The sequence below is a fragment of the Myiozetetes cayanensis genome, unplaced genomic scaffold, assembly GCF_022539395.1.
Source record: "Myiozetetes cayanensis isolate MyiCay16 unplaced genomic scaffold, myiCay2020 scf6-25, whole genome shotgun sequence".
Classification (NCBI taxonomy): domain Eukaryota; kingdom Metazoa; phylum Chordata; class Aves; order Passeriformes; family Tyrannidae; genus Myiozetetes; species Myiozetetes cayanensis.
The window spans coordinates 29,141,161-29,165,578 of record NW_026087853.1 but is presented as its reverse complement, the minus strand read 5'-3'; the positions used below and the strand labels follow the sequence as shown (position 1 = coordinate 29,165,578).

At 33.8% G+C, this 24,418-nt stretch overlaps 1 protein-coding gene across 6 annotated transcripts in view; it reads right to left on the bottom strand.

The window, feature by feature from the left end:
- CDIN1 (CDAN1 interacting nuclease 1) overlaps window positions 1-24,418 on the bottom strand; it is a 126,002-nt gene that overhangs the window by 48,661 nt on the left and 52,923 nt on the right. For 5 of the 6 annotated variants that reach the window (XM_050336971.1, XM_050336966.1, XM_050336969.1 and 2 more), the window contains 4 exons: window positions 24,389-24,418; window positions 21,505-21,572; window positions 16,477-16,542; window positions 14,465-14,570 (listed from right to left, as the gene is read on the bottom strand). The exon at window positions 24,389-24,418 is cut by the window's right edge and continues 20 nt beyond it. In XM_050336971.1, coding sequence (XP_050192928.1) covers window positions 14,465-14,570; window positions 16,477-16,542; window positions 21,505-21,572; window positions 24,389-24,418 — 270 coding nt within the window. The remainder of the gene's footprint in view (window positions 1-14,464; window positions 14,571-16,476; window positions 16,543-21,504; window positions 21,573-24,388) is intronic. The other variant, XM_050336967.1, reaches the window with a different exon arrangement.

Sequence of the window (24,418 nt, the reverse complement as noted above, 5' to 3'; positions counted from 1 at the left end):
CAGATTCATTTGGTACTTGGCTACAACCAACCAATCAGTCACTGCAATTGATGTGTATGCACCAGGATGAGAGAAAACAACATACAAAAATATCCTCAGGAAAGCATGAGGCTAAGCAAGAGTGCAAACTACTCTAAAAAGACAGCAGTCAATGTTGTTTATAAACCACTGCTGATCACATGCAGCTTAAGTTGCTCCTACTTGGCCAGAAGCGGTATAACTCAATAATGCAGAACAAGTGCTTAAATAAACTTTTCAACACACCATACAACCAAGAACATTACTAGCAAATGTGATTTTTCATTCTGTGAGAAGAAAAAAGCAGAAATCAGAAATGTACTTCAAAATGTATTTTCACAGTATATGACAGACACCTATGAGGAGTAGGAACCTACAGACTCTATGAAACAGGCAACTGAACTTCTGCCAGTATGGCAGTTGTATTGCTCTGAGGGTAATCATGAGAACAAAATTTTAAATTAAGAAGCTAAGTGTTCGCCTTGTATTTTTTTTTAAAAACCACCCTTGTTAAAAGCTAAAACTAAAAACCCTCAAATAGGTAAAATCACAGTTTAGAAAACATGAAGTATCTCTAATATGCTATTCGTAGCCTGTGTTTTAAAAGCTGAAGAACACACATAAACACACACAAAATAAAGCTATCACTGCTGTGTAGTCTGCAGAGTATTTTCGGTTATTTTTCTGCATCCTTGGAAACATACATTACTCTCAATACAGTAGGATCCTATAATTTTATAACATTTTGGATTTCTTTGAAATGAAAAGTCCATTTTATTGTTTTTTAATTAAATCTATTTCCCCGAAAGGTCTTTAAAGGCTCTAGAAACTACCTTGCATTTTATTATTGCTGACAGTTATCTAAACCACGCTTGAATGCCCTCTTTATCCTTTAGTGAACAATTGAAAGATCATATGCTAAAAAGACTTGTGCTTTCTCTTCTTCTAGCCCTATAATTAAGGCATTTTAATACATTTCTTCATAGTCATTAAGAGAGCACAATGTTAAAAATTAATGAAATGAGACAATTTTGAGTTTAACAACCATAAATACATACAACATAAATTTGTCTCAATTGTAGATATGAAAAAAAGCCTTCTTGAAATCACATGGTGAGATTACCGAATTGTCAAGATTTTGCCTTTGCCATCTAAGAGTATTTGAATGATGTATGGTAGCCTGACAATACTACAGTATTGTTACGTACCATACAAGAGAGGTAAACATTTCTGTCGAACCATCAAAATTCATTGGATTTTTGTTTACCTTATACGGATGCCTATAAAAAAACACGTGGTATTGCTGGGTGCTGATGAAATGGGAGAGGAAAGGGAAGAGAGGAAGAAAGACAAAGGCATATGAAGGGAAAAATGATCATAAGTCAATTGCAAAAAACCTGACGTAATGAAAAATATCACTATAATAAACACCCATTTACAGTAGTACGTTAATAATGCTTATAATAGAATAAACAGGATTTTTTTAATTTGGATTTTTTTCTAAGAGAGATCACTATATTAATGAATCACATATTTTTGCAACAGACACAGTAATAAGTGGGTTTCTTTTGTTACACAGTGAAAGGAATTCAATGCTTCTAAGTACATCATCATCACTTCTATATACACCAATTAAATATATGGTGCAACTGTACTATAGCCACATTCTTACTATTTCCAAAAGGTATTACAAAGGAGCAAATTATACAGCTTATCTTTTAAAAATAAGTTAAGTTTTTCAAAGTGTAAGTTCTTTATGCTTTCTCATCTAAATTCGAAAAGATGCAGTGCACAAGAAGGCAAGAAGAGATTTTTTTTTCCTTAAGAAAGAAAAGATAGGGAGGAAAAAAAAAAGTTGCTCTCCAGAAGATTTTTTTAGGGTTGTCAGACTGTTATATTACAAACAACCTTATTAGTCCTTTATAATTACAATAGGTACCTCTGGACAAGATCGAGCAGACATGACAAATGCTTCTGACTTCTTTTTAAATCGAACCTGGAAGGTCATCGCTGAACAAACAGAATGCTATACAGTTGGGGCCATAAATTGTGAAAGCTAACAAAAAGGTAAGTTTTTTATATTAAAAATTAAAATGATTCTATTCAAGTTATTCTGTATAAGATCGAGAAATAGGAGGATGAAGTGGATAAAGAAAGGATAAGTAGAAGGACAAGTAGATAAAGAAAAAGAAATCCTTACAAACTTTATTATTACTTTTTTTTTTTTTGGCAGCTGAATCTGTATTTTAGTATTAATGCAATGTCTTTAGTTGTTTTGTTTTAAAAATATGTTCTTGAAGATAATTCCCTAATGAGTATTTATCCATGTTTGGAGTGTGGACAGTTGAAATAAAACCAGTCGGTCTCAAATCTATAATATTTGCTTGCTGCTGCTATCCTCATACCAAAGACGGCACACTACTGTGCATTTTTCCCAACATTTTTATTTTGTTTTAGGATCGTTTAACAGTACTGGTAGTTTTGGATTAAATTTAATTTGCATGGAGATAAACAGTAACCTAAGTGACTGGAACTGGAAACCGATTGATGGATTTGCTTTTAAATCTCATATTTCAGTTTGGAGAGGAAATGTAAGGATTAAATTAGAAAGCTGTAAACTCTTGATGAGACTTAGTGGTATAGAACAGAGGAAAATGAAACCTTCAGTTATTTTCCTTACAGTTAGGCTGAATGAAATTGTAAATCAACAAAAGATTTGGACAGCATTCAAATCAACAGCTTTACCTAATAAAAGTTCTAACAGAGCACTGAGCATACCATTGGAAACAAATATGAAATAAATAAAAAGTATGAATGACTTTAAAAAGAACCATATGAGAAGCAAAACAGTAAAATCACCAAAATTTGAGCAAAGGAAATTTGAAGTGATATGTATGATGGGCAATTAACTACCTATTTTGACAATTCTAAGTGGTCAAGTTTTTAAAGTATGACACAGAAACCTTAACCTATCTATATATGAGTGATAAATGAGGCATTTTGTGTCATTACATTCCCATAAATCATCTTCTTTAACTGCTGATGGCTTTTATCAGGCCTAACCTTTTCAAGCTTCTATCAGAGCGCTAACATTTTCAACTTTGACACATATGCAGTTTACAAATTCTGCAGCTGATTAACTCTGAACAGAAGCTCACTGCCATGATTGTCTTCTTCAAGTTGGGTTACAGCTTCAGTGTCTAAAAAACTCACAAGCATCCTTCGAATGCCAGGAAACCTCACTTCATTTGTTGGGCTGTGTTGCAAAGACAGAAAATATTTCTCCTTTTCAAACAAATAAATGAGAATAGACTTCCAAAACTATTCTTCTACAGAGAGCTTGAAATATATATAATTTTCATTATTTGAAATTAAATAATACTTTCCAAATAAAGATATATAAAAAATGTGATCAGTTTTACATGACTTTATAACTTAAACAAGTTTGGAATCAAATCAACTTGACTGCACAAAAAATGTTGTGGTCAAATCTCTGAGGTAAGAAACAATAAAAAGTTGAAAAAATCCTAAATACTGCAATGTCTTGTATATATGATATTACCAAAGACTGCAATTATAAACTGATCATGGGCCCTTAAATCACTTTGTGGGATCCCCCACTAAATTCCTCTCTGAACTATTTTGTAAATTTCAGAGATTATAAATTGCAAATGGTGAATTTCAAAGACTCATTTTCAGCATTTCAACACTTAGAACATGAAATTAATTCAACGATGATATACTTGGAACACAATAAATAAAAAAGAAGAAAAGAAATTCAGGAAAAAATGTTTTTTGTAACTGAGCCCAGAGGTTTCAAACAACAGTTGTTTTCTGTAGGAATTAAAATTAAATAGCCTATTTTCAGGACACATTCGATTTTTGCTACAAATAGATGAAAAAACAGTTGATACAATCTTATCTAGGTGCCTATCTTCTAAACCATTTTAACTTACTGTACTATTCCAACAATGAGAAGCCAGTCATATGGTAGTTCTTTCTGCCTTAGTAGCATCAAGACATAGTAAGAATGGTAGTAAAACTGTAGTCTAAACACTCATATTTTAACTAGTTTTTAAACTTTAAAGTGTGCAGAATATAATTTGAGATTTATTTAATCTTTTGAAACAAGCAGGGAATCATTCAGTGAAACGAATTCATAAGACGTAATTGATCTAGACACTGAAACAAAGCCCAGGTTTAAAGAGATACTGTCTTTAATAATATTAGTCAGACTGAAGAAAATTTCATGTTGGTTGTGTGACCACCGGAAGCCTGGTACTTCAGATGGTATTAGTTTTGATAAGAGCTAACTAGACATCAGACCTAAATAATGAAACATGAGGAGACAGTCTTGGAACATGTAAATAGGAATGTCCGCAGATGCTCTCATGCAGCTGATTGTCTCTTGTTGATAAACAATTCATCTTAGAAAAACAGTGGATAAAAGAAAAATTTTTCAGCATCACAACTAAATGAGCATTGTAGTGTCAATATTTAAGGTCTACCTGTAAAAAATTAAAAGTTCTTTATTTCACTAATAATGCCCCATCAGACAAGTTGTGCTGTTACACTTTGACAATTCAGATTTAAATCTTGAAGTGTCTGTAAGTAGTCATGACAAAGGCACATTTATCATTTAAAACAAAAGGACATGATTTCTTGATGCTCATATCAAAGACTAGTGATGGATGAGAGCATGCTAATCAAATGATGAGAGAGGACACAGATGCTTACTATTTGGATTAGGAGAGGGAAATGAAGACCTCTTTCCTAAATATATACACGTTTATAACAGACTGTATATACACAGAAGCCTGATCTGTTCTCTAGCAGAAATTTTACAAATGTTAAGTAAAATAACTGCCAATTTACTTAAGGTCAGAGGAAGCCACATACAGTAAGGAAAATCAAACACTGACTTTGATCAATTCCAGTTAATTGCTTATGAATTTGTATACTCAAAAGAAACTTTAACTTTCTCATATTACAACTCCCTAAGTAGTGAAAGAGAATAATTTTTTTTGTAATTTGTTTCCTACTGCCTTAGTTCTAGGTTTAAATTATACTTCTGTAAAATTACCCTTATGTAACTTAAAATTGTATGAAATCAATGTAAGTATTACTGAAAACAAACATGTAGACAGTTTCAGAGGGATGTAATATTTCAAAATAAATGCTGAACTTCAGAGCCAAATTTTATCGTAAGCTTTTGCACTTTTGACACTCAAGTAATCTTTGCTCAGTGACTTGCTTTAAGTACACCCAAACAGAATCAAACTAATTGTGCATGTTTAGCAAGAACTATTAAACACCAAGAACTCTGCTTACTTAGCATGAGAGTCACAATCACTGCCAGTGAGACAGCCAACACTTTGTTAAATTTGTAGATCCACATCTAGTGGCAAGGTCCAACGAGGCCCAGTGATACTTTCACAAAGTATTGTCAAATGATGGTAAAATGCAACTTCTTGAAATATGTCTTTCTCATTCTCCTTTAAGCAGGTAGTAATTATAAAGCAAATCCCTCATATACTTTTCCATTAAAATTCTGCAATGAGTAAGTAATTTTCTGATATCCTCAAGAAAGTACCCTGGTCACTCCAGTTCTGAACAGAGAAAGCAAAACCCCTTTGCTAACTGGAGAACTATTCATCAAACATACTTGTTTATACCTTGCTGTAGTTATGAAACAAGCAAAGTACTAAACAATGAAAATAAATTAAAAAAATTAGTCCTCATCATATAGTTTTCAAGAGTTTACAAGAAGGAAAATTTTATAATCTATACAAAACTATGTAATTGAACATTAACTGGTGACACCAAGGTGAAAAAAATACATTTGAATTAAAAATACTCTTAATGCAATAATATTTTTCTCATTGATAAAATAATTTTTACCTGATGAGAAACTCATTTGAAGTGAAGAATGATATAATGTTCATTTGAACTGCAATGCTTAAAAAAATGCACCAACACCAACATTCATTTTGCTCTGCTACTCAAAAGCTCTAGTACAACACACCATGGTAAGATGATGCGCTAAATGCAACTTATCCAAATACCCTGAGTGCTACATTAATGCAAAGACTGGTGACCTAGGGAAGCAGATTCTTGTGCTCTGGAAACACAAATCCATATTGTACCATTGCTAGGAATAAACAGAATGTATGCATTTCAATATATACATTTCAGTCTCATCTTTAATCAAAAGAAACTGCTCTCAGAGAGGTGGAACAGTGGTACTCCATTGTGATGCTTATTATTTCTTTTTGCCTAAGTCAAGATTTCCTAGACACAAGGAATTTGTGCAACTATGTGGAAATGTGATTCCTGTCCATTAACTGTCCAGGGACTATTGCATCTACTGATTTTATACCTCAGATTTCTTGGATTGTGCACTAACCTCACCAGTCTCATGCTTTTAAGTGCTTTATTTACCAAGTTTTATCTGTAATCAGCTATTGACATTGTTTACTTTCTTTCCTTATATTAGTACATATAGTTTTGTATTCTATATATAGTAATTTATCATCTAATATATTGAAGGCTGCTTAAGACAAACAAAATTCCTCTGTCTCTTGGAAATTTTTTGAAAAATTCACTGGATGCCCAATATATATAATATTCAATAGCATGTGAGAATAATTTTTATGCAACTCTGATAGTTAGAAAGATAGATAACTCAATTATTAGATCATCTATCAAAATATTCAGATGTATAAGAGGCTACTAAAAAGATTGATGACTGAGAAAGTCCACTGATTCTCTAGCCATCATATTCACACATTTGGCTAGACAACATTTTTCGCTGCCTTCACAAGCAAGCTTCATTACCCATCACTCCACTGAAAAGAGTTTATTATGAGGCTGCCATCTTGGCAAGACTATTATTTAGATGATAAATGTTGGGGGAAAAAGTGGGTCTAGATTTTTTTTTTAACATGAGCTTTTTGACAGATAAAACAAACAGCATCTACATTTCTAATTAACTTAAATTTGGCATATACAAATACAGGTCAGTAAAGCTATGATATGCTACTAGATTATCTTCTGTCTGCATCCTGCCCTTAATTTGCAAAATGTAAATTAACTAATTAGAAGAAAAGCAGCATTATTTGTGACAAAATGCTACTTCTACTTTTTTTTGCTTTGTGACATTTATGATCAACTGTAGTCCCTCATTCTAACTTCTAATAGATGGATAATTATGTTCATACTAATTTATTAGGCTTTTAGCATTTTAACCCAAATGAAAACTTGAGATTTCTGAAGGCAAGGAAGCACAACAAACTGCAACATACAGCTAAATTACATACTTGCCAGCTTTACTATATTTACCATATTATGCTGTTAACATGCATACATCACACGGAGGTACCACTCTCAAGTCCCTGACTCAAAGGAAAATATCGATTCTTAAAGTTTCCTCAAAATCTCCGTATCCTTTCTGTGCATGATGCATAGTATATACTTATGCTTTGTTCATTAGTACTAACAGATGAATTTAGCTTTATACTCCTACTCCCCTCCTCAATTGTAATTTGAAATGGATTAGACTAGCACCTACAGAGTTACAAGAAGGAAGGGGGAGTTGCTCATTCTTGAGTTTCAGCCCAGCAGCTTGACCTTGTTAATTAAAAAATACATTATATCATAGTTTACAGGAAGGGATTCTTTTTGCTTTGGTTTGGTTTTAACTATTAGTAGGTAGATAAAAACTCAACACTATGAAATACATTGAAATTGTCAGATGTAAATGTCAATTAAAAATTACAAGGAACTCTGAAAGGTAAGGTCTGTGGGGGGTTGACATTCTTTGACATAGTGGAGTGTCTGCAACCAGGCCTTTGGCAAGCATAGCAGGATCTCTGCTGTCAGCTCTTATTGTACATAAACTTAGATGCTTGTCTAATCTAAATGAGAAATACCAGGAAAATTGGAGCTGAAGCCTTGCAGTAATGTGGTAGGAAGCTGAAAATGTTCTATCTACAGTACATGAGCCTCCTGTGACATGAGAATCTTTAAGACAGTACAGAAAAATATAAGGGACAAATAATTTAAACAAAGATATATACTGCTTCATTGACTATTTTTTAAGTTCACAATGTAAACACCTAGTAGTGAAAGAGGCTTATGTAATAGAATTAAATTATAATGAAAATTGCAGTTTCATGTCCATATTAAATACAGTGTCTAAGGAGAATGAATGAAAAACAATGAATGAAAATATATACTTAATATCAATCATTCAAATATAAATGTTATTATGAATACAGTGTGGTCTGTTCCTTCTTTGCTTTGACAAAAATTAGTTTTCATACAAAATCAAACAACCTACAACGTTGAGCAAAACAATTAACATTATTACAACAATGCTAGGGCATAAGCTATGGTCTCAATGAAAATGTCTTCATGCTCTTTTATTCAACCACATTGTTAAAGACAGCAAGACTAGTAAAATATAAAAACATTACTTTTGAGCTAGAGTAAAAAAAAATATTTTTCATAAACTACATGTTGATTTTTATATTGTTCACGTGTCATTAAATAAATATAAAAATAATGTCAAATGCTTTTGGAAATCAGCTAAACATATCTAGAACATTTGTAAAGTGCAGAGGTATGCCTACATATGTGTGTATTGGGTCTGGTTGAGTTGGTGTTCATTTTCCCACAGTAGTCTTCACAGTGCTCTGCTTTGCATTGGCAGCTAGAAGGGTGTTGATAACACACCAGTGTTTTGGCTACTGCTGAACACAACGTCAGCACTGTAACATTCCTTCCTTGAGGGCAAGATTCTGGGAGGGACCCAAGCAGGCCAGCTAACCCAAAATGACCAAAGGGATATTCCAGACCATATAATGTCAGCTCAGATATAAAAATTAAGGCAAGGAGCAGAAAGGGGAGCATTCATTGTCTCCAGTGGCTTCCTGCTGAGGAACCGTCACACGTGCTGAGGTCCTGCTGCTCGGGAGTGGCTGGACATTGCTGCTCGTGGGAAGTAGAGAATAAACTGTGTTATCTTTCACTTTGCTTTTGCGTGCACAAGCTTTTTCTTTGTTTCTGTTTTAATAAACTCCCCTACCCCAATCCATGAGTTGTTTTCCATCTTTCTCTCCTGTCCAGCTGGGAAGGGAAGTGATAGAGCAGCTGGGTGGGCACCTGGCATCCTGCCAAGGTCAAGCCACCACAATATGTATACATGTATTTATGTCTGAGTGTACTCCTGTATCTGTTTATCTTGCAGAAGAACACAGAATTTTACCACCTTCACAAAGTAAACTACTACATCAGGAAACTAATAGAAAATGGTGCTCTTCACTGTTTTTGGTTCTCTTCTTGTCTCTAAATAAATGTACCTTATCAGTGCTACTAAGGTTAGCAAGTTGTCATATTAATTCACTTTAAAAAAGTGAATTACTTTTGAAGAAACTAATACATAGTCCTAAGTGGTAAAAATCATCATAAACTCTCTCTTTTTATTAAGAATAATTTACTAATTCAAGTGGAGCCAGGAGGGAGAGAAAAAGGAGCAAAGCAAAACCCTGCATGTGTGAAAATCCACAAGTATTAGATAGCTAAACAAACCCTAAGTCCCTCGGCGTTGCAGTAACGTCAAAACCTTTCAGTATTGTACCAGTGTGTCAAAATATGTCAACAAACCATCATACTGCAAGAAGAAGAATGACCTTTCAGTTCTTTATGTTTGGGCTGCCAATGAAGCTTTGGATACCGGGTATGCATGAACAGTTTTCATAGCCACTTGACAAATGCAACTCCCAAGGTTTCCTCCAAGTTTAGTTGTTACACTGGCTTTCAACTCACCAGCACAACTTTTTAAACCATCTGCAACTGAAGAATACTAAACTTGTTAACAGAACAGAGATCCATAAACCCACAGCATAATTCCCTCTTCCCCTACTATGTACAATCAGACAACAATTATTACTTCAGTCTTCACAGTAACGTCAAACCATTTTAAAGAGCTGAATGGCAAAAAATGTCTATCATTCTGATGTTATAATTCAGCCCTTGCTCACATACAACTCATAGTCAACTGCAAATGAATTTGAATCCTCTTCTGAAAAAAACCATTCAAAAGTACATATCACATGTGATTGTAACTGAAATACAAGGTTTTGCATAATTTCTGTTTGCACTTATCTGAAATAAATATCCTTTTTAATCTACAGGACTCTATGATAATTTTACTATGACTGTTAGTTTTAAACTTAAGTCTTAAGATCAGACATAATGTGTTAATTACAAGACACTAAATAGTGAATTTAGGTTTCCATAAAATGTGGTTACTATTTTAAAATTATTTATAGGAAATTTGCTTTTATTTATTTTTTCAAAAAAGCAGAAGCACAGGACTAACAACATTTAGAATGCAAGCAAATGAGGGAAGGATTTTAGTGCAGAGATGACTTACCATTTTTATTCAAAGAGAAGATGAAGTGCTTCTCTTTCACTATGTGAAATTGCCTTTAATATCAATGTCAAATATGACATTTTCCTACGGTCTTCCTCACACACAGTAAAGTTTCTTTAGCTAATAACGACGTCAAGCTTTCTCCCAAGACTCTCTAGAAATTACATTCCAGAATGTACCTATGCCTTAGCCATGCTTGCAGAAGACAGAAAATGTAAATTGCTGTATTGGAGTTTATATCTTCTTACAGCAAGTCACTGACAGTGCACCCACTAATTACTATTTGAACTGAGTGTTGCTGATCTCTATATCCTTCTTAGAAAGCAGCAGTCATGCCTATCAGCTCTCACTAACAGACTTTTACAGACAGAAAGTTAGAAAAGAATGAAAAAATTAGACACTATGGCAAAAAAACCCCACGGAACAACAACATTCATCTAAACTCTAAAATAATTTACAACATGTTCACAGACCCTGTTTTAAAGTGCAATCTGTGTAACTTCCTGTTCATGCTCTCCAAATTACCTTTGGTCACACTGGCTATTCAACAGTTTTTATTCTCATGATTACAAGAAATACACCAATGTAGGCCAGTGAACAATGAAAAGTATGGTATCTACTACATGTGCACAAAGCAATTATATTTTGCACATGCAGTTGTACTGTTTACCCAGTGGCACTGAAAGCTGTAGCCTGCTGAGTAATGCCACCAAACAAACATAAGGAGGGAAGGGATTCTGTAAGTACATGAAACATTTTAAGTTTTTCCAGTATACACAAGAGCTTTTTTTTCTAAAGCATCACTCTGAAAAATCAGTCTGGGAATATGCAAGACCAAATTTGCCTTTTTCCTGTTTCTTCATTATTTAAAAGATCTCAAATATCTAATGAGCATCTTAAACTACAACTGTGCAAATCCACTGACAAGGTACACTTTGTACATTTTTAACGTGAAACTTAATTTGAAGATGAGGTTGCAGTGCACCACTGCAACTGAAAATTGCTTAACAATACCATTGATGTATGAGCCATAAAAAACCTTGCTAAGCTGTCCCTGCAGAACTCAGAGTAATAAAAAGGTGTTCTTTTGCACTGAGGTGAACAGACATGGTTGACTGCATCTAGGGAGCTGTTCTGTTAAATGAGAAAGTGCCATTTCTTTCCTGTCAGTACAGACCAATTTAAGACACTCACAGATTTAGTTAGCACAGAGTACAGGATTTAATGAAACACACGCATAAAAGCAAACAAATCCCAGCTATGTTCAAAGTTTTCAGTCACATTCTGGGTAGAATTCATCTTACATCTGTGACATACAGGAAAAGAATCCAGAAACTTTTCCAGTCTGACTCCTAATTTTTAGAGAAGTAATTAAAAAGCTGAGTGGAAAAAGTCTAAAACCTCTCACTTTCATTCCTTTCAAAGTATCTAACTTGTATTTCTATCCACATCTAACAGGCAATGTTACAGATTTTCTCTCCAATTTCACTTCCGCTTTAAGTTCAACCAAGGGATCAGGTTTACAACACCCTAAACTATCAGCTGAGTGTCATGACACCTCTATTGTGCTCCTCCAAATGATTTCTCCGTCAAGAGGAAGGGAGACACAAAGGTGTGGTGAATTGACTGGGAAGCTGGTTCTCACTTGAGAGATAGGCTGATTAAATAACCCAAAATTGATTCACATTTTGGGCAGCTATACCTGTGGCCTTTTACATAAAGAGTTTCAGAGAGTAACAAAAGTTAACTGTCTAATCTATTTGCAACATAATCTGTCAATGTGTGTTGTTTAACCCAACTGCCGTTATATTAGAAGCTACAGTAACTCAGAGCTCATTTCTGATGATGTGACACTGTCAGTTTGGCCAAGTGGTACCAAAATTAAGAATAACAGGATTTGTTCTTTAAAGAAAGGCCACAGAAATCTGCCTAATTTCCATGGTTAACCTATCACTAAATTTAAGATTTAGGGCGTAACAAATATCACTAAAGAGAGCTCTAGTTTCCCTTATATGAATGCAAAGTCACCTATATGTAAGAAGCAACAATTTTTGTACCTGTTTTCAATATGAACAACTATAACTGATTTGGCAAAATCTCAAAACTACTTCCAAAATGTTTTATTGATTCACATATAATTTCAGTCTAGCTTTTGCAACATTAAAGATACTTGACTAACAGCTCAGTGAGAGATATTCCATTTTTTAAGTTGAATTATTAATTAGTACATGTTGAAATTAAATTGAAGTTAGCTACGTCTTGGTTTCTTGATAAAAGCATAAGAGAAATTTCCTTTGGAAGTGTCAGATTCAAATGATACACACTATTCTCAAATGTTTTATACATTTTTATAGCTCAAATCAAAATGTGGACAGACACTTTGTTCAGCACAAAAAAAAAGAAAGAAACTTCAACTTTGCAATGGTAATTTTATTGCAAACAACAAATGGATCAGCGCCTTCATCCTACTTGTCTACTCAGTTTTCACCCTATCTCAACTTAGTAAGTATCTTTATGCTCATGTTATCTATTTAAAATTAATTTCTTGGAGCTGCTTTCCTCTGATACCATTATGGATTCCTTCAAACACATCCTTTATACTCAAAAAGTGTTCCAGCCAGTACATCTCACGGCCTCCTCCCAGCCTGAGCTGCTCCATTTCATTTACTGATGTGCAGTTCAGCACCAATTGCATCAGCATCTTTCCTGCTCTTCTCACCATTTGCTTAGATATTGTATACACTCATATTTCTAAGTTTTATATTCTGTTTATATGTTTCACAATTTATTTTCTACAACTTTCCTGTAGTATCTTCATACAACAACTGACAGCCTTCCTGAGGTTCCCATTGTCTTAATTCAAGTTTTCCAAGTCACTGCTTTCTGGGACTGTCAAATAAGAGCACGTCCTTATGTCAATCAAGAATGTTGCTGCAGAGCATAATTCCAAACTTTGATGACGTTATTCTCAAGATTTGGTTTCTTTTTCTCTGATGTCTTCTATGGAATCTGCTTTTAAAGTATTTCTGAAGGTAATGCAAGCTATTTTCACCTTGATATTTCTCACATTCACCAACTAGCCTCTGATGTTGGAGCACACTCTCTCTTTGTTGCATGTTCACATGTTTATGCCATGTTCTCCACTATCCCTCAGGTGATCTCTTGTTAACACTGAGCAACTTCTAAATTTATAGTTTAAAAAATACTTCATTCAAACTTTCATTTACCTCACTTACTACCTTGCTTAGGGTTCTACCACATACAAAAATGTCATTGAAGATAGAGTACTGTGCTTAAGATTTTTTGGGAAGAAATTCCTCCAGTGAGGAGGTATCTAGGACCATGGAAAGATACGTAAATATACACAATGCTGACTTTTAGAAGAATAAAATAAAAAATCTTTTTACCAATACCATCAACACATTAAAAAATTCCTTCTAGCATAACTTATTTACCTCCTTATGTTCCTGCAAATACTTACAACATTTTTAACCTGAAGATAATTGTTATTACTGCTTCAAATGTAGATAATATATGAAAGAAATACTTTATTAAAAAATCCCCCAGTGAAACAGTATTATCTTAGATATAATGACAATAAGCCATAAAGTTCTTCACACACAAAGCCCATTTGGTTAGATAACAAAGATTTTTAAACAAATTTGTCACCTTGCATGTATTCCAAAACGTTACAGCAAAATCTTCTTTCAAAGTCAGGTACTAAAAAACTGACATATAACTTCTGTACCGAAGTAACTTACTCAGTCATGTAGCATCACTATAAAATCACCAGATGTATCTGCTGCATGTTAACAAGTGGGATATGAATTTTTCACAAATATTTCATAGTTCTAATTTGACATGCTAAGTAATGACACCCAAAATGCCAGATTAGTAACATGTATTTTGTCCACGTGTCTTAATACAGGAGTCGTTAGTGTTTTATCCAGTAACTTCTTTCTAAAATGCAATCTTATTTATCTATAAGGAAAAATAATAGAAATATACCTGTTCCAGTAGCTCCAAAACTGGTCCTGCAAATAGGTTTGGTGGCTACTTTCATCACCGAATGAGGCTTTGCTTTCTATCCAGTGAATTATGTGTCCTTCCACAGCTAGGGTGATAGCAAAAAAGAAACTGAACTCTGAAAATCAAACTCAACAGCCTGTAAGAGTGTGTTTGAGAACATCCTACTTACTCCACAATCTACCATATAATTCATGCTTGCAGCAATTATATACTTGTAAAAATTGTCTTTCACATATGCACAAAAAAAGGGCATTTAAAAAACATATCAGAAAATATTTAACAGATATTTATATCAATTTCAGTTTAATTACACTCTGTTCTAGGTATTTGCATTTATTCTAACACAAAAAGAAAAAGAGATCAGCGTAAGAAGCATGTTGATGATAAATCTTATCAATGTATCAAACTTTCTGAAGGATAGGTGGTAAGAAGAGGGAGACAGGTTCTTCTCAGTGGTGCCAAGTGACAGGACCAAAAGCAACAGGCACTGAAACACAGGAGGTTCCATTTGAACATTAGCAACCACTTTTTCACTATGAGGGTGACTGAGAATGGGCAAATGTTGCCCAGAGAGGTTGTAGATTCTCCCTCCTTCATATTCAACAGCTGTTCTGGACATTGTGTTCTGCAAACAGCTCCAGGTGAACCTGCTTGAGCTACTGGCCACCAGCCTCAGCCATTCTATAATTCTGAAAATTCACAATTTTCCCTGCTAACTTTAGGCCTGGTAAAAACCAACAGTTCCCTTATCCCCTCAAGTCCTTGAAGCTTCCTGAGATTCTTTACAGTAAGTGTGGAAGTGAAGGGGTAGAAATTAACTGAAAACTCTCCACATGTGGCTTGACACGAGTGAACTGCATTAGGATGCCAAATCTCCCTGTTTTAAATATGGAGTCCTTTAGTTACAAAATTATTTTGTTTTGTTATTAACATCACTACCATTTTTCTTTTTTGGAAACATGATTAGGTATACAAACATCACTGAGCTAAGGAAAGTCTTTAAAAACTTTTCAGAAGACTCTCATATACGCAGTTGTTTGCTGGATAACACGTGATTGTGCTGAAAGATGGTATTTCAAGCAGTTCTGCATAATGATGCATTTTATAGTACATGTTCCATTCCTTATACCAGTGTGCAATCAGTTATCTCAGTAAGAATTCCAGCTGTTATCAATATGAATTAAAAAACCTAGTCATGTATATGACTTTCACACAGTACTTTCAGCCTTCCTTACTTTCTCTGACAGAAAAGTAGACATTTGCATAAATGGCTGCTGCATTCTACGGAAGCAAAGCAGAAGTCTTTTGGCACAAAAGCCAGTTTACAAAAGATGATTAATAATCCTTTACTTTTGGAAAACTTGGATGTTTTTTCCTCTGTGGCCCAGTGGCTAGGTCACCTGGTTACCTTCTCACATGACCTCAAGAACAGAAAAGGTAGATGAACTTTATGACCTTTATACCTACTTTTATTCTGTATTCTTTCTTTTCAAAAAACTGAAAAACTTTAAAAAAAGTGAAGAACTTCAGAGCTGTATGTGAACGCAAAACGATAGCAAAAGAATAATTGCACCACGACAAATCTTTATACAATGACCCATAGGTGTAATTGTAATTCTCTTAAGACTGCTTTGAACTGATTTGGTCTAAGAGTAAAAGACAATTACAGGCATTTCAGAGTTTAGTTCAGAAAGACAGTGGGTACATTAGATGGATCAGGGATTTGGGGGTTCTTATTCTTTGTTTCTTTTTTTTTTCCCTGTTTTGATAATGAGATAAAAACATGCAGAGACTAAAGAGGAAACACTGGTTAACACTACTTAGGATCAAATCTCTCTGAACCAAACTAGAAGTTCTTAAAATTATTGGGTAACTGCTGAAGAGACTAATTTGTAGTATCCTAGATTATGCTTCACTTAAGTAGCTATAATATTTTAGCATGAACTCTTCTACACAAAACAAAATTATAAAAATTCTTTTAAAAGACTTACCTACTGGTACTTCTAAAATAAAGTCTGGTGTTTTGTCATAACCTTTTGCACGAAGCTGATCTTCAGCTGTACATACAGAATAAGAACTACTGTTTATAAAACTATTCCATTAAGTAGACAGCAGCATAATTAATTTTATTTTAAATAAGAGTGCAAGAATTACTAATGCAGTCATACATATCTTTCTTATGCATGCAATGCTGTGTCAAATTAAATGAACCTTTGTAGAAAACCTGAAGCATGGATATAAAAATGCTTCTTTGTCATCCCTGCATTTTTATGTCTTCATTATAAACATCATTAATTCAAGCTGTCATACAGTATTTTATAACCTCCAAATATTCAAAGTAAAGAGGTATATTCGCTGATTGAAAGAAGAGCCTCTCCACCTTCGGATGCGTAAAGATTAATCCTACCAACACCACAAATGTAGATATACTGTAGCTGTCTTCTTGGGTTTATTTTTAATGTTAGCATAAAGTTGTTTAAAAAAAGGCAAGAAAATCCTTCTCTCCCAGGAATTTATTAAAGTAGAGAGGAGCCATAATTTTAGTTTCTCTTGTATTCTGGATTCTATAAAATTTATCCAATTTTAGAACATACAAAGATTTAGAAATTCTGCTAACATTAATTATACAACTCTATTACTTACAGATATTAGAGCTGAATATTTCAAGAAATAATAATGAGCAAAATAAAACCGCAAAAGACAAAGGGTGCACCCTTTAAAAAAAAAAAAAAAAAAAAAGCCCAAGCAAGCCCTTAATATTTTTAAACTATTGTCCTTCATTTCTGATACCATTACTTTGGTATTTCTGAAACACCATTTCTCCATTAGAATTTGGAGTGACCTGGTCATTCAATTCCAGGCATGGCTTTCTGTCTTCACCCAGGCTTAACTAATGGCACTACCTAGTAACAAGTAAGGCTGTGTAGCCCCTTAACACCTACTGGGCTGTTGACATTGTCATGCATCCCATTCGCCTTTCTACATCACCTTTGATTAAAATTAATGGCCCATTCTCACTGTTGGGTAGCTTATTTCCAATCCATTTATCAGGTTAGGACAGTAGTTTCATGGCCAATGTTCAGAACTCAGTTTTTGAATACTTTGTACATATCCTGAAAGGTCAGCAGTTTGAGTCCAAGTAACATTTTAATGACAAGAAAAAGATACAGACTTAGAAATCAAAATATTGCAAAAGTGCCAAAAGCAAACTCTCCCACTCTTTTTATTGAAAAATATAAGTCTGAAGTATTATTTTATTTAGTGAACTCATTCTGAAAGTGGGACAGGAGTAGATTTGGAAAGCTGTACACTCACTTCAGTGTAAACTGCAATAGATGTTTATCCTTTTTGAGAGTTGTACTATTTTTTATTTTTAAATTTTGAGAGCATTTCTTCACTATAAACAGACTATATTGTAAATACGAGTCTTTGTAATGCAATACTTCATTATATCACCCAATCAGGTAATGAAAAATATTTCTAGAATTTGGAGACAGACTTGGTTGTTGGCTATTCTTTCAAACTAAGATTGTCACATATACAGATAAATGCTGTTAAGAATAAGAAGGTTCTCATTTAACAGAACACATGAATAGAGAGTCTTATGCCATAACACAAAAATGAATTAATGTTCTACATAAACTCTTGATCTTGATTTAAAAAAATCCATTTTCATCCAACTTTATTTAACTGTAATCTGCTCTTAATTGTTTAAAACAATCTAGAATAGACAATAGGATGTCCCAGCTGAAACGTTCAGCATTCAAGAGCAAGAGCAATAGAAAGGTCAGTCTTTTCTTTCACATCTAACAAATTCTAGTACCACAAATTAGGGAAATGCACCTTTAAAAGAAACCTCACTGAAAACCAGGACAGATACAAACACAGTTGGATAGGTCAACTTGGAAGGTCTCTGAACTGGAGTCTGCATTACCATTACTTGTAATATTCTTCAGATTCTTTTGGTTCTAATTAATTGATTAAAAAAGAGCATGGTTTTTGTTTTAAATCTGGTTTTGAATGTTTTTACTTGGTTTTTCCTAACATTTTGTGATAAACACTGGAAAATATACTAAAAAGAACGTTTATTGTTGATTTAAGTTGTCTATCTTGTGGAGGAACATAATTTTGCACTATTATTTCTTGAAGTGTTTTGAAACTTTATAACTCTGAAGAAAAAAGTAATTATAGAAACTCCCCATAGTCATCAAAGCATTTTTGTTTTAAACCATAACTCCATCAAAAAGATGTTCTAGCTTTTCAGTCCAGGTATGTTTCACATTCGTCCAGAAACTACAAAGGTAGCTTTCTGCACCTCAAAAGATCTTCTAGCTCTAGCATGGATTAAGAGAATAATTTAACAACTGTTTGAAAGCCAGTCCACAGAAGGTTTGACAGTTACATTAAAGATTTGAAAATTATGTGGAAACAGCCCCAATAAGTAGTTTGTCTATAGAATGACCATTAATTTAGATTTCCAAGAAAACTGCAGCTTCATCTTTGCCATAACTTCACAATCATTCATAACCATTTAACACATCATTGTTCTTATACTAGCCTCTGGATGTTACAAAGAAACAAAACATTCTTTTCTTGGGGTATGAATAAGCTGCAACTGCAAATTTAGGATCACAGCAGAAAACAAAGATCAGATTTCATGATTTATATTCAGGCTACTGCTGAGGGACACCATGGTGGGAGCCAAAGGAGGATAAAGCACAGTACCAACCCATATAGCTAAAAGCTTTCCTAATATATTCATGGTAAAGATATAAAAATATCTATCTATCTATCTATATATATATAAAGGTTCTCTATATAGAGTTTAGAAATTCTTGGCATTTCATTATGGTGTGTGAAGCTGTTTTGAGAGAATGTTTCTACTGATCACTTTAATCTCAGGCAAAGTATTTTTGCTGAAGGGAGGACCTGGTATATGATGCACTTCTCATGAGCAGTGCAATAATAAAATGTAACCCCATTAGGGTGTATAGGTTTCCAATCAACTTCAGGGTGAGTCTGAAGGTGATACTTCTGATCCATAGGCTCTGAAAGCTAACTGCTCTAGAAACAGACAAATTAAGTCCTGAACCTGAAAAGCTGTTTCATGCTCCAGTACTATACTGGGGCAATTTATATTCACTGTGTCCTTTGACTGTGGTGTCTTCTCCTGTACTAGACCCTCTGTTGCAAAGGTTAACACAACTGATACATGACTGTTCTTGAAGGACAGTACACTGGAATAGAACACTATTATGGAAACTGCAAAAATTCTGTTTCTGACACGTTAAAATGTAATGGAATTGCAAGTCAAAGCCATCTTTAAAACTGGAATGCAGTCTTATCCAACAAAGTCTGAATTTGTGAACCTATAGGAAGTTCTGTCATCTCTTCTGTTTTCCTGAGGTTTCTTCAAGCAGTTTTGGAAATAGTTTTTCAGAAATAAAAGGTTTTATTATGAGTGCTTCAGAAGGGTTCATCTTGCAGACACTTAGAAAAAGCTTTTCTTTTCAGAAAAAAACCAAAAACTAAAACCCAAACACATCTAGAACCTGAAAGACACTTACAATGCACAGGCACAATAAACACAAATGCTTAACATATAAACAGTAAATTATGCTCTCTCATTTATATCTTCATATTCTAATGAGTTAACTCATTCTAGATGTTTTGATGTGACAGAATAGATCTCTTAGAGCTTATTTCTAAAGACAAAATTGATGCTTATCCAAGTTCATGAAACATTAACATTTAAATCTGACTTGTATACTGCACAAGCTTACACAAGCCAAATAAAATTATAATTGTTGGGTTGAGGACCCCTTAGTGAGTCATCTAGTCCATTCCCTTGTATTGTGACAGGATTGATTTCATTACCAGCTTTGATAGATGAGTGTCAAATCTAGGCTTGAATTTTCCATTGAAGGTGATTCCGTAACGTTCCCTGGCAGTTTGTTTTATACTTAATGTTCCTGAAACTGGTATTTTAACTCAACATTATCTCTGCAATTACAGCTTAAGCCTATTACCTGTATCTATGCTCTTACAGTCATGTAGGAAAATCTACTCCTTCACATTTTCGTAGTGTCACGTGCAAGCTTGCATGTGATAGTTATTCCTGTCCTTTTTTCACTTCTGTATAAAAGAGAACACTAACTCTGTTCCTTAACTGTACAGACAAATATTTTTAGAAGATTAATATGCCTTCTAATTTCTTAAATTTGTTTAAGGTTTACAAAATCTTAACCTGATATAACTTCAGGAGAGATCATAGTTCCTGGTAAAACCAGAAAATTCACATAAAATTAGTACAATGCTCATCCATTAACAAAAGACAGTATTTCACTCTGCTATCGTCTCATCATATAAGAAATCCAAGATTTAAGAAGTCATTGTTTATTACTGCATTAAGAGAATGGATGCTTTAAACACTAATCTTTGTTTCAATGGCACTCATGTAAAAGAAACATACTGCAGGCTAAAAGAAAAAAATGAAAATAACTTCCTAACTAATTAATTCTTAAAATAACTTTAAATACAGGGAGTGTGAAAAAGAGTACTTGCATTGATTGGGAGGCAGGGGGCAAAAATTCAGCAGAAACTGCACAGAAAAGTAAATGAGTGAATCCTCCAGAAATTCTTTCATACATAAAGCATTCTGAAGCTAATATTTCTTATGCTTCCTCCTAAGTCTCATAAGGTCTAGATTATGGCTAATATCTCATGACACCAAAAGTAATACTGCAGCAGATATTAAAGCATTTTTTTCAACTACTTATTCTATAAAATATTAATTGCAAGCCTGTGCATGTACTGTATATAAAGGGTATTAGGTAACTGAGTTCCTGCTCAGTTCTAAATCAATAAAAGGTAACATGAACAGCATCAATCATTTTTTACTCTTCCTTTACTACCTAATACAGAGAATGTTGAGGTTTATTTTTTTTCTTAGGTAAACAGTCACCTACACCTTTAAAGTTAAGAACACACACTGGCTAGCCTCTACTACGGATTCTTACCTATGAAAGAGAGATTTTTTTCCAAAAGCATTTCTCGCAGCAAGACTTCATGCTCATGCCCAATAGCACTGAGAGCTTTAGGTTAAGAAATGGAAGATTACTTTGGAAAAGAAGCAGCTTCATAAAAACATCATAGGTAAAGTAATTCATCACAGAATTTATTGACCTTCATCTGTATTTCAGAAGTGATCAGTGATTTGAACTCTCAGTTTTAAAAATCCTTACAGGGATTTTCAGAAGCACTTATCACTTTATGAAAATCAGACTACTGTATCAAGAGCACGCATTTCACAGAATTAAGACCCACTTGACCATATTTACTAAGCATAATTAAGGAAAATATTTCCATTTTTTCTTTATTCTCCCTCTAAATTTAAGAGAAAGTGTGATCTTAAAACATGTGGTTAAATACCTTTTAAGTTTTACTGGCTAGTGTATCAATTCTACAATTCAGTAAAGGATGAAATAAACTGGGATTTTTTTTCTTTATATTCTGAAATTAATAGGCACTACATCCATCTGAAATATCTTACTGTAAAAAACATTCTTTTAATTGATTTTTCAGAAGCATGAACTAATGACAGGGAAGGATGAAATAATATTTTATAGTGAAGTCCTTTTATCTTCACTGACAGCTGTTGATCCAACAAGTTATTCTTAGTGGTATGTAAAAAAGTCACCAGATTAAATATTTTTATTGTATCCTTCTGGAGGTCAAAGTTCTATTCTAGAAGTTTTGAAAAAGAATCCTATGGAACATCATGGTAAAAGATCTTACATGGAATGCAGCGAAGTTCCAAATTCTGTTTAGAATAACTTCTGAAAACTTAAACTACAGATCACCTTACCATTACAGTTAATTATTTAATTTGTATGAACATTTCATGCTGAACATAAAGAAAAAAAAAAGTCTTTGTAATCCTTTCACATATACATAGAGTTTTTATCAACTGAAACTACATATTATGTTAAACTCTACTAGCAGTTTTATAAGAACAGCAAAAAGGTAAGAAGAATACTGCAAACAGAATTTATAATGCACCATAAGCAGAAACACTTAGTCTATAATAATACCTGTTATTGATGTATGGCAATGACCATGGGGCAAAACTTGTAAATAACCTCACAAGCCATTTTCTACTCATGCAATCTAGCAGCCTAGTTTCCCGTAAGCATCTGAACTATTACTGAAAAATAGCCTCTTGGCATTTACAAAGAGGTTGACTTCATACTTTAGTCCATGCATATACAATTAGATAGTTATATTTAAAATCAATATGCAATCCTTCAGAAGACATTATGCTTTTAAAACCTTAACTTTAAATTGATTTTTAACTATTTTATGCACCTCAAAATTAATATCTAATTCAGCAACATACTTGCAGTAATGCACTCACACAGCTTAGCATTAAACTTTTCTGTACCAAAATGGAATTGAAAAACTTCTCATTATTCTCATCAATGTCACTGCTTATTCAATAACTGACTTGAGCCAGAATCTGAACAGGATATAAAAGTCTTTTCTAGACTGCAGGCAAGTTATTCTTAAAAACGGTTCATAATTCTCCATATGTGTCATTATTACTTTTAAACATGACATTTGCACAAGTCTACAGCCAATCTGTAGACTTCAGAAGTTTACAGATTGCTCATGCACAAAATAATCTTAAAATTCTGGGTATGAAAATTAGTGACCAACAACCTTCTAAAAAGTGCAACTTACTAATCTACTTTTAGAGAGCTTTGTTTGAAAATAGTCTCAATGAATACTTAAAATTACAATTAAAAGCACAAAATACAAAGAAAATTGGACCTCTACCCTGCTGGTGTTAAAGTTAATGGGAGCAGGGCTGAGACTGTAGTAGACACCAGACAAGTATTACTAGTAGAAAGAACATATTTTTAAGTAGTGACAATCACATGTATCACAAGTACAAGAAGTACTGTTTTTCATGCATAACTAAACATCACATTAGCTTTCCTATCCTGCAACTTTACAGTGTAATCAAGATCTTCCCCCAAACTTCATGCAGAGATTTGTGCAAGGATTCTCCAGGACTTGGGAGGGAACTGCCTTACTAATCTGCTCAGTGATAGCAGGCCATGATTTCGAAATTGTCCCTTTGACTGCAGACTGAAACAGAAGAGCTACTCTTTCAGTACCTTACTAAAGCAGATTTGGGATCTCAGTGATCATTCCTAACAAATTATAACCCTAGTCTGTAATAGTCAGTGTTGAATTCCCTCACTGTAATCACTGTGTACTGAGGCTCTCTAATTAACCATTTCAACATTACAACAAAATATTCCTGAAAACTCAAGCTACATATGGTTTTTACTACAGCTAGTATAATTTCCTTTAAGAAAAAGAGAAAATAAAAGAAAAGCACTGGAATGTCAGATAGGAGCTTAAAAATAGTAACTGGTCAATCAAACTTAAATTGCACTTGAAAACACTTCAATTAAAACTCATATTTATAACAAAGCAAAGCCATAATGTTGAACACTATCTATGAAACTTAACAAAATAGCTGAGATTGAAAGGTATCTCCAGAGATCATCTAATCCAACTCCACCACTCAAAGCATGGTCAACTAGTCTTAACAGAAAAACAGATATGCATTTCAACTAATCAAAACCAAAGAGGTTCAATCAGGCATATGAATGTGTAGCCACCAAACTGACATCTTCCCGTGGTCCATCTGATTTTTGTTCATGTAAGAGAAAGCTCTGCAGTGACTCTCTAGCTGATTGAATGTAAAACAGAGGAGTATGAAACGTGTTTTGTGAAGCAGAACTTTATGTCAGGTTAAAGCTAGACACATCTCTTCCACACAGTCTAAGCTCGTCAATTATGCACCTAAAATTTTATGGGAAAGGATACTGTTTGATGCAGTCCACCAGTGGTCCATAA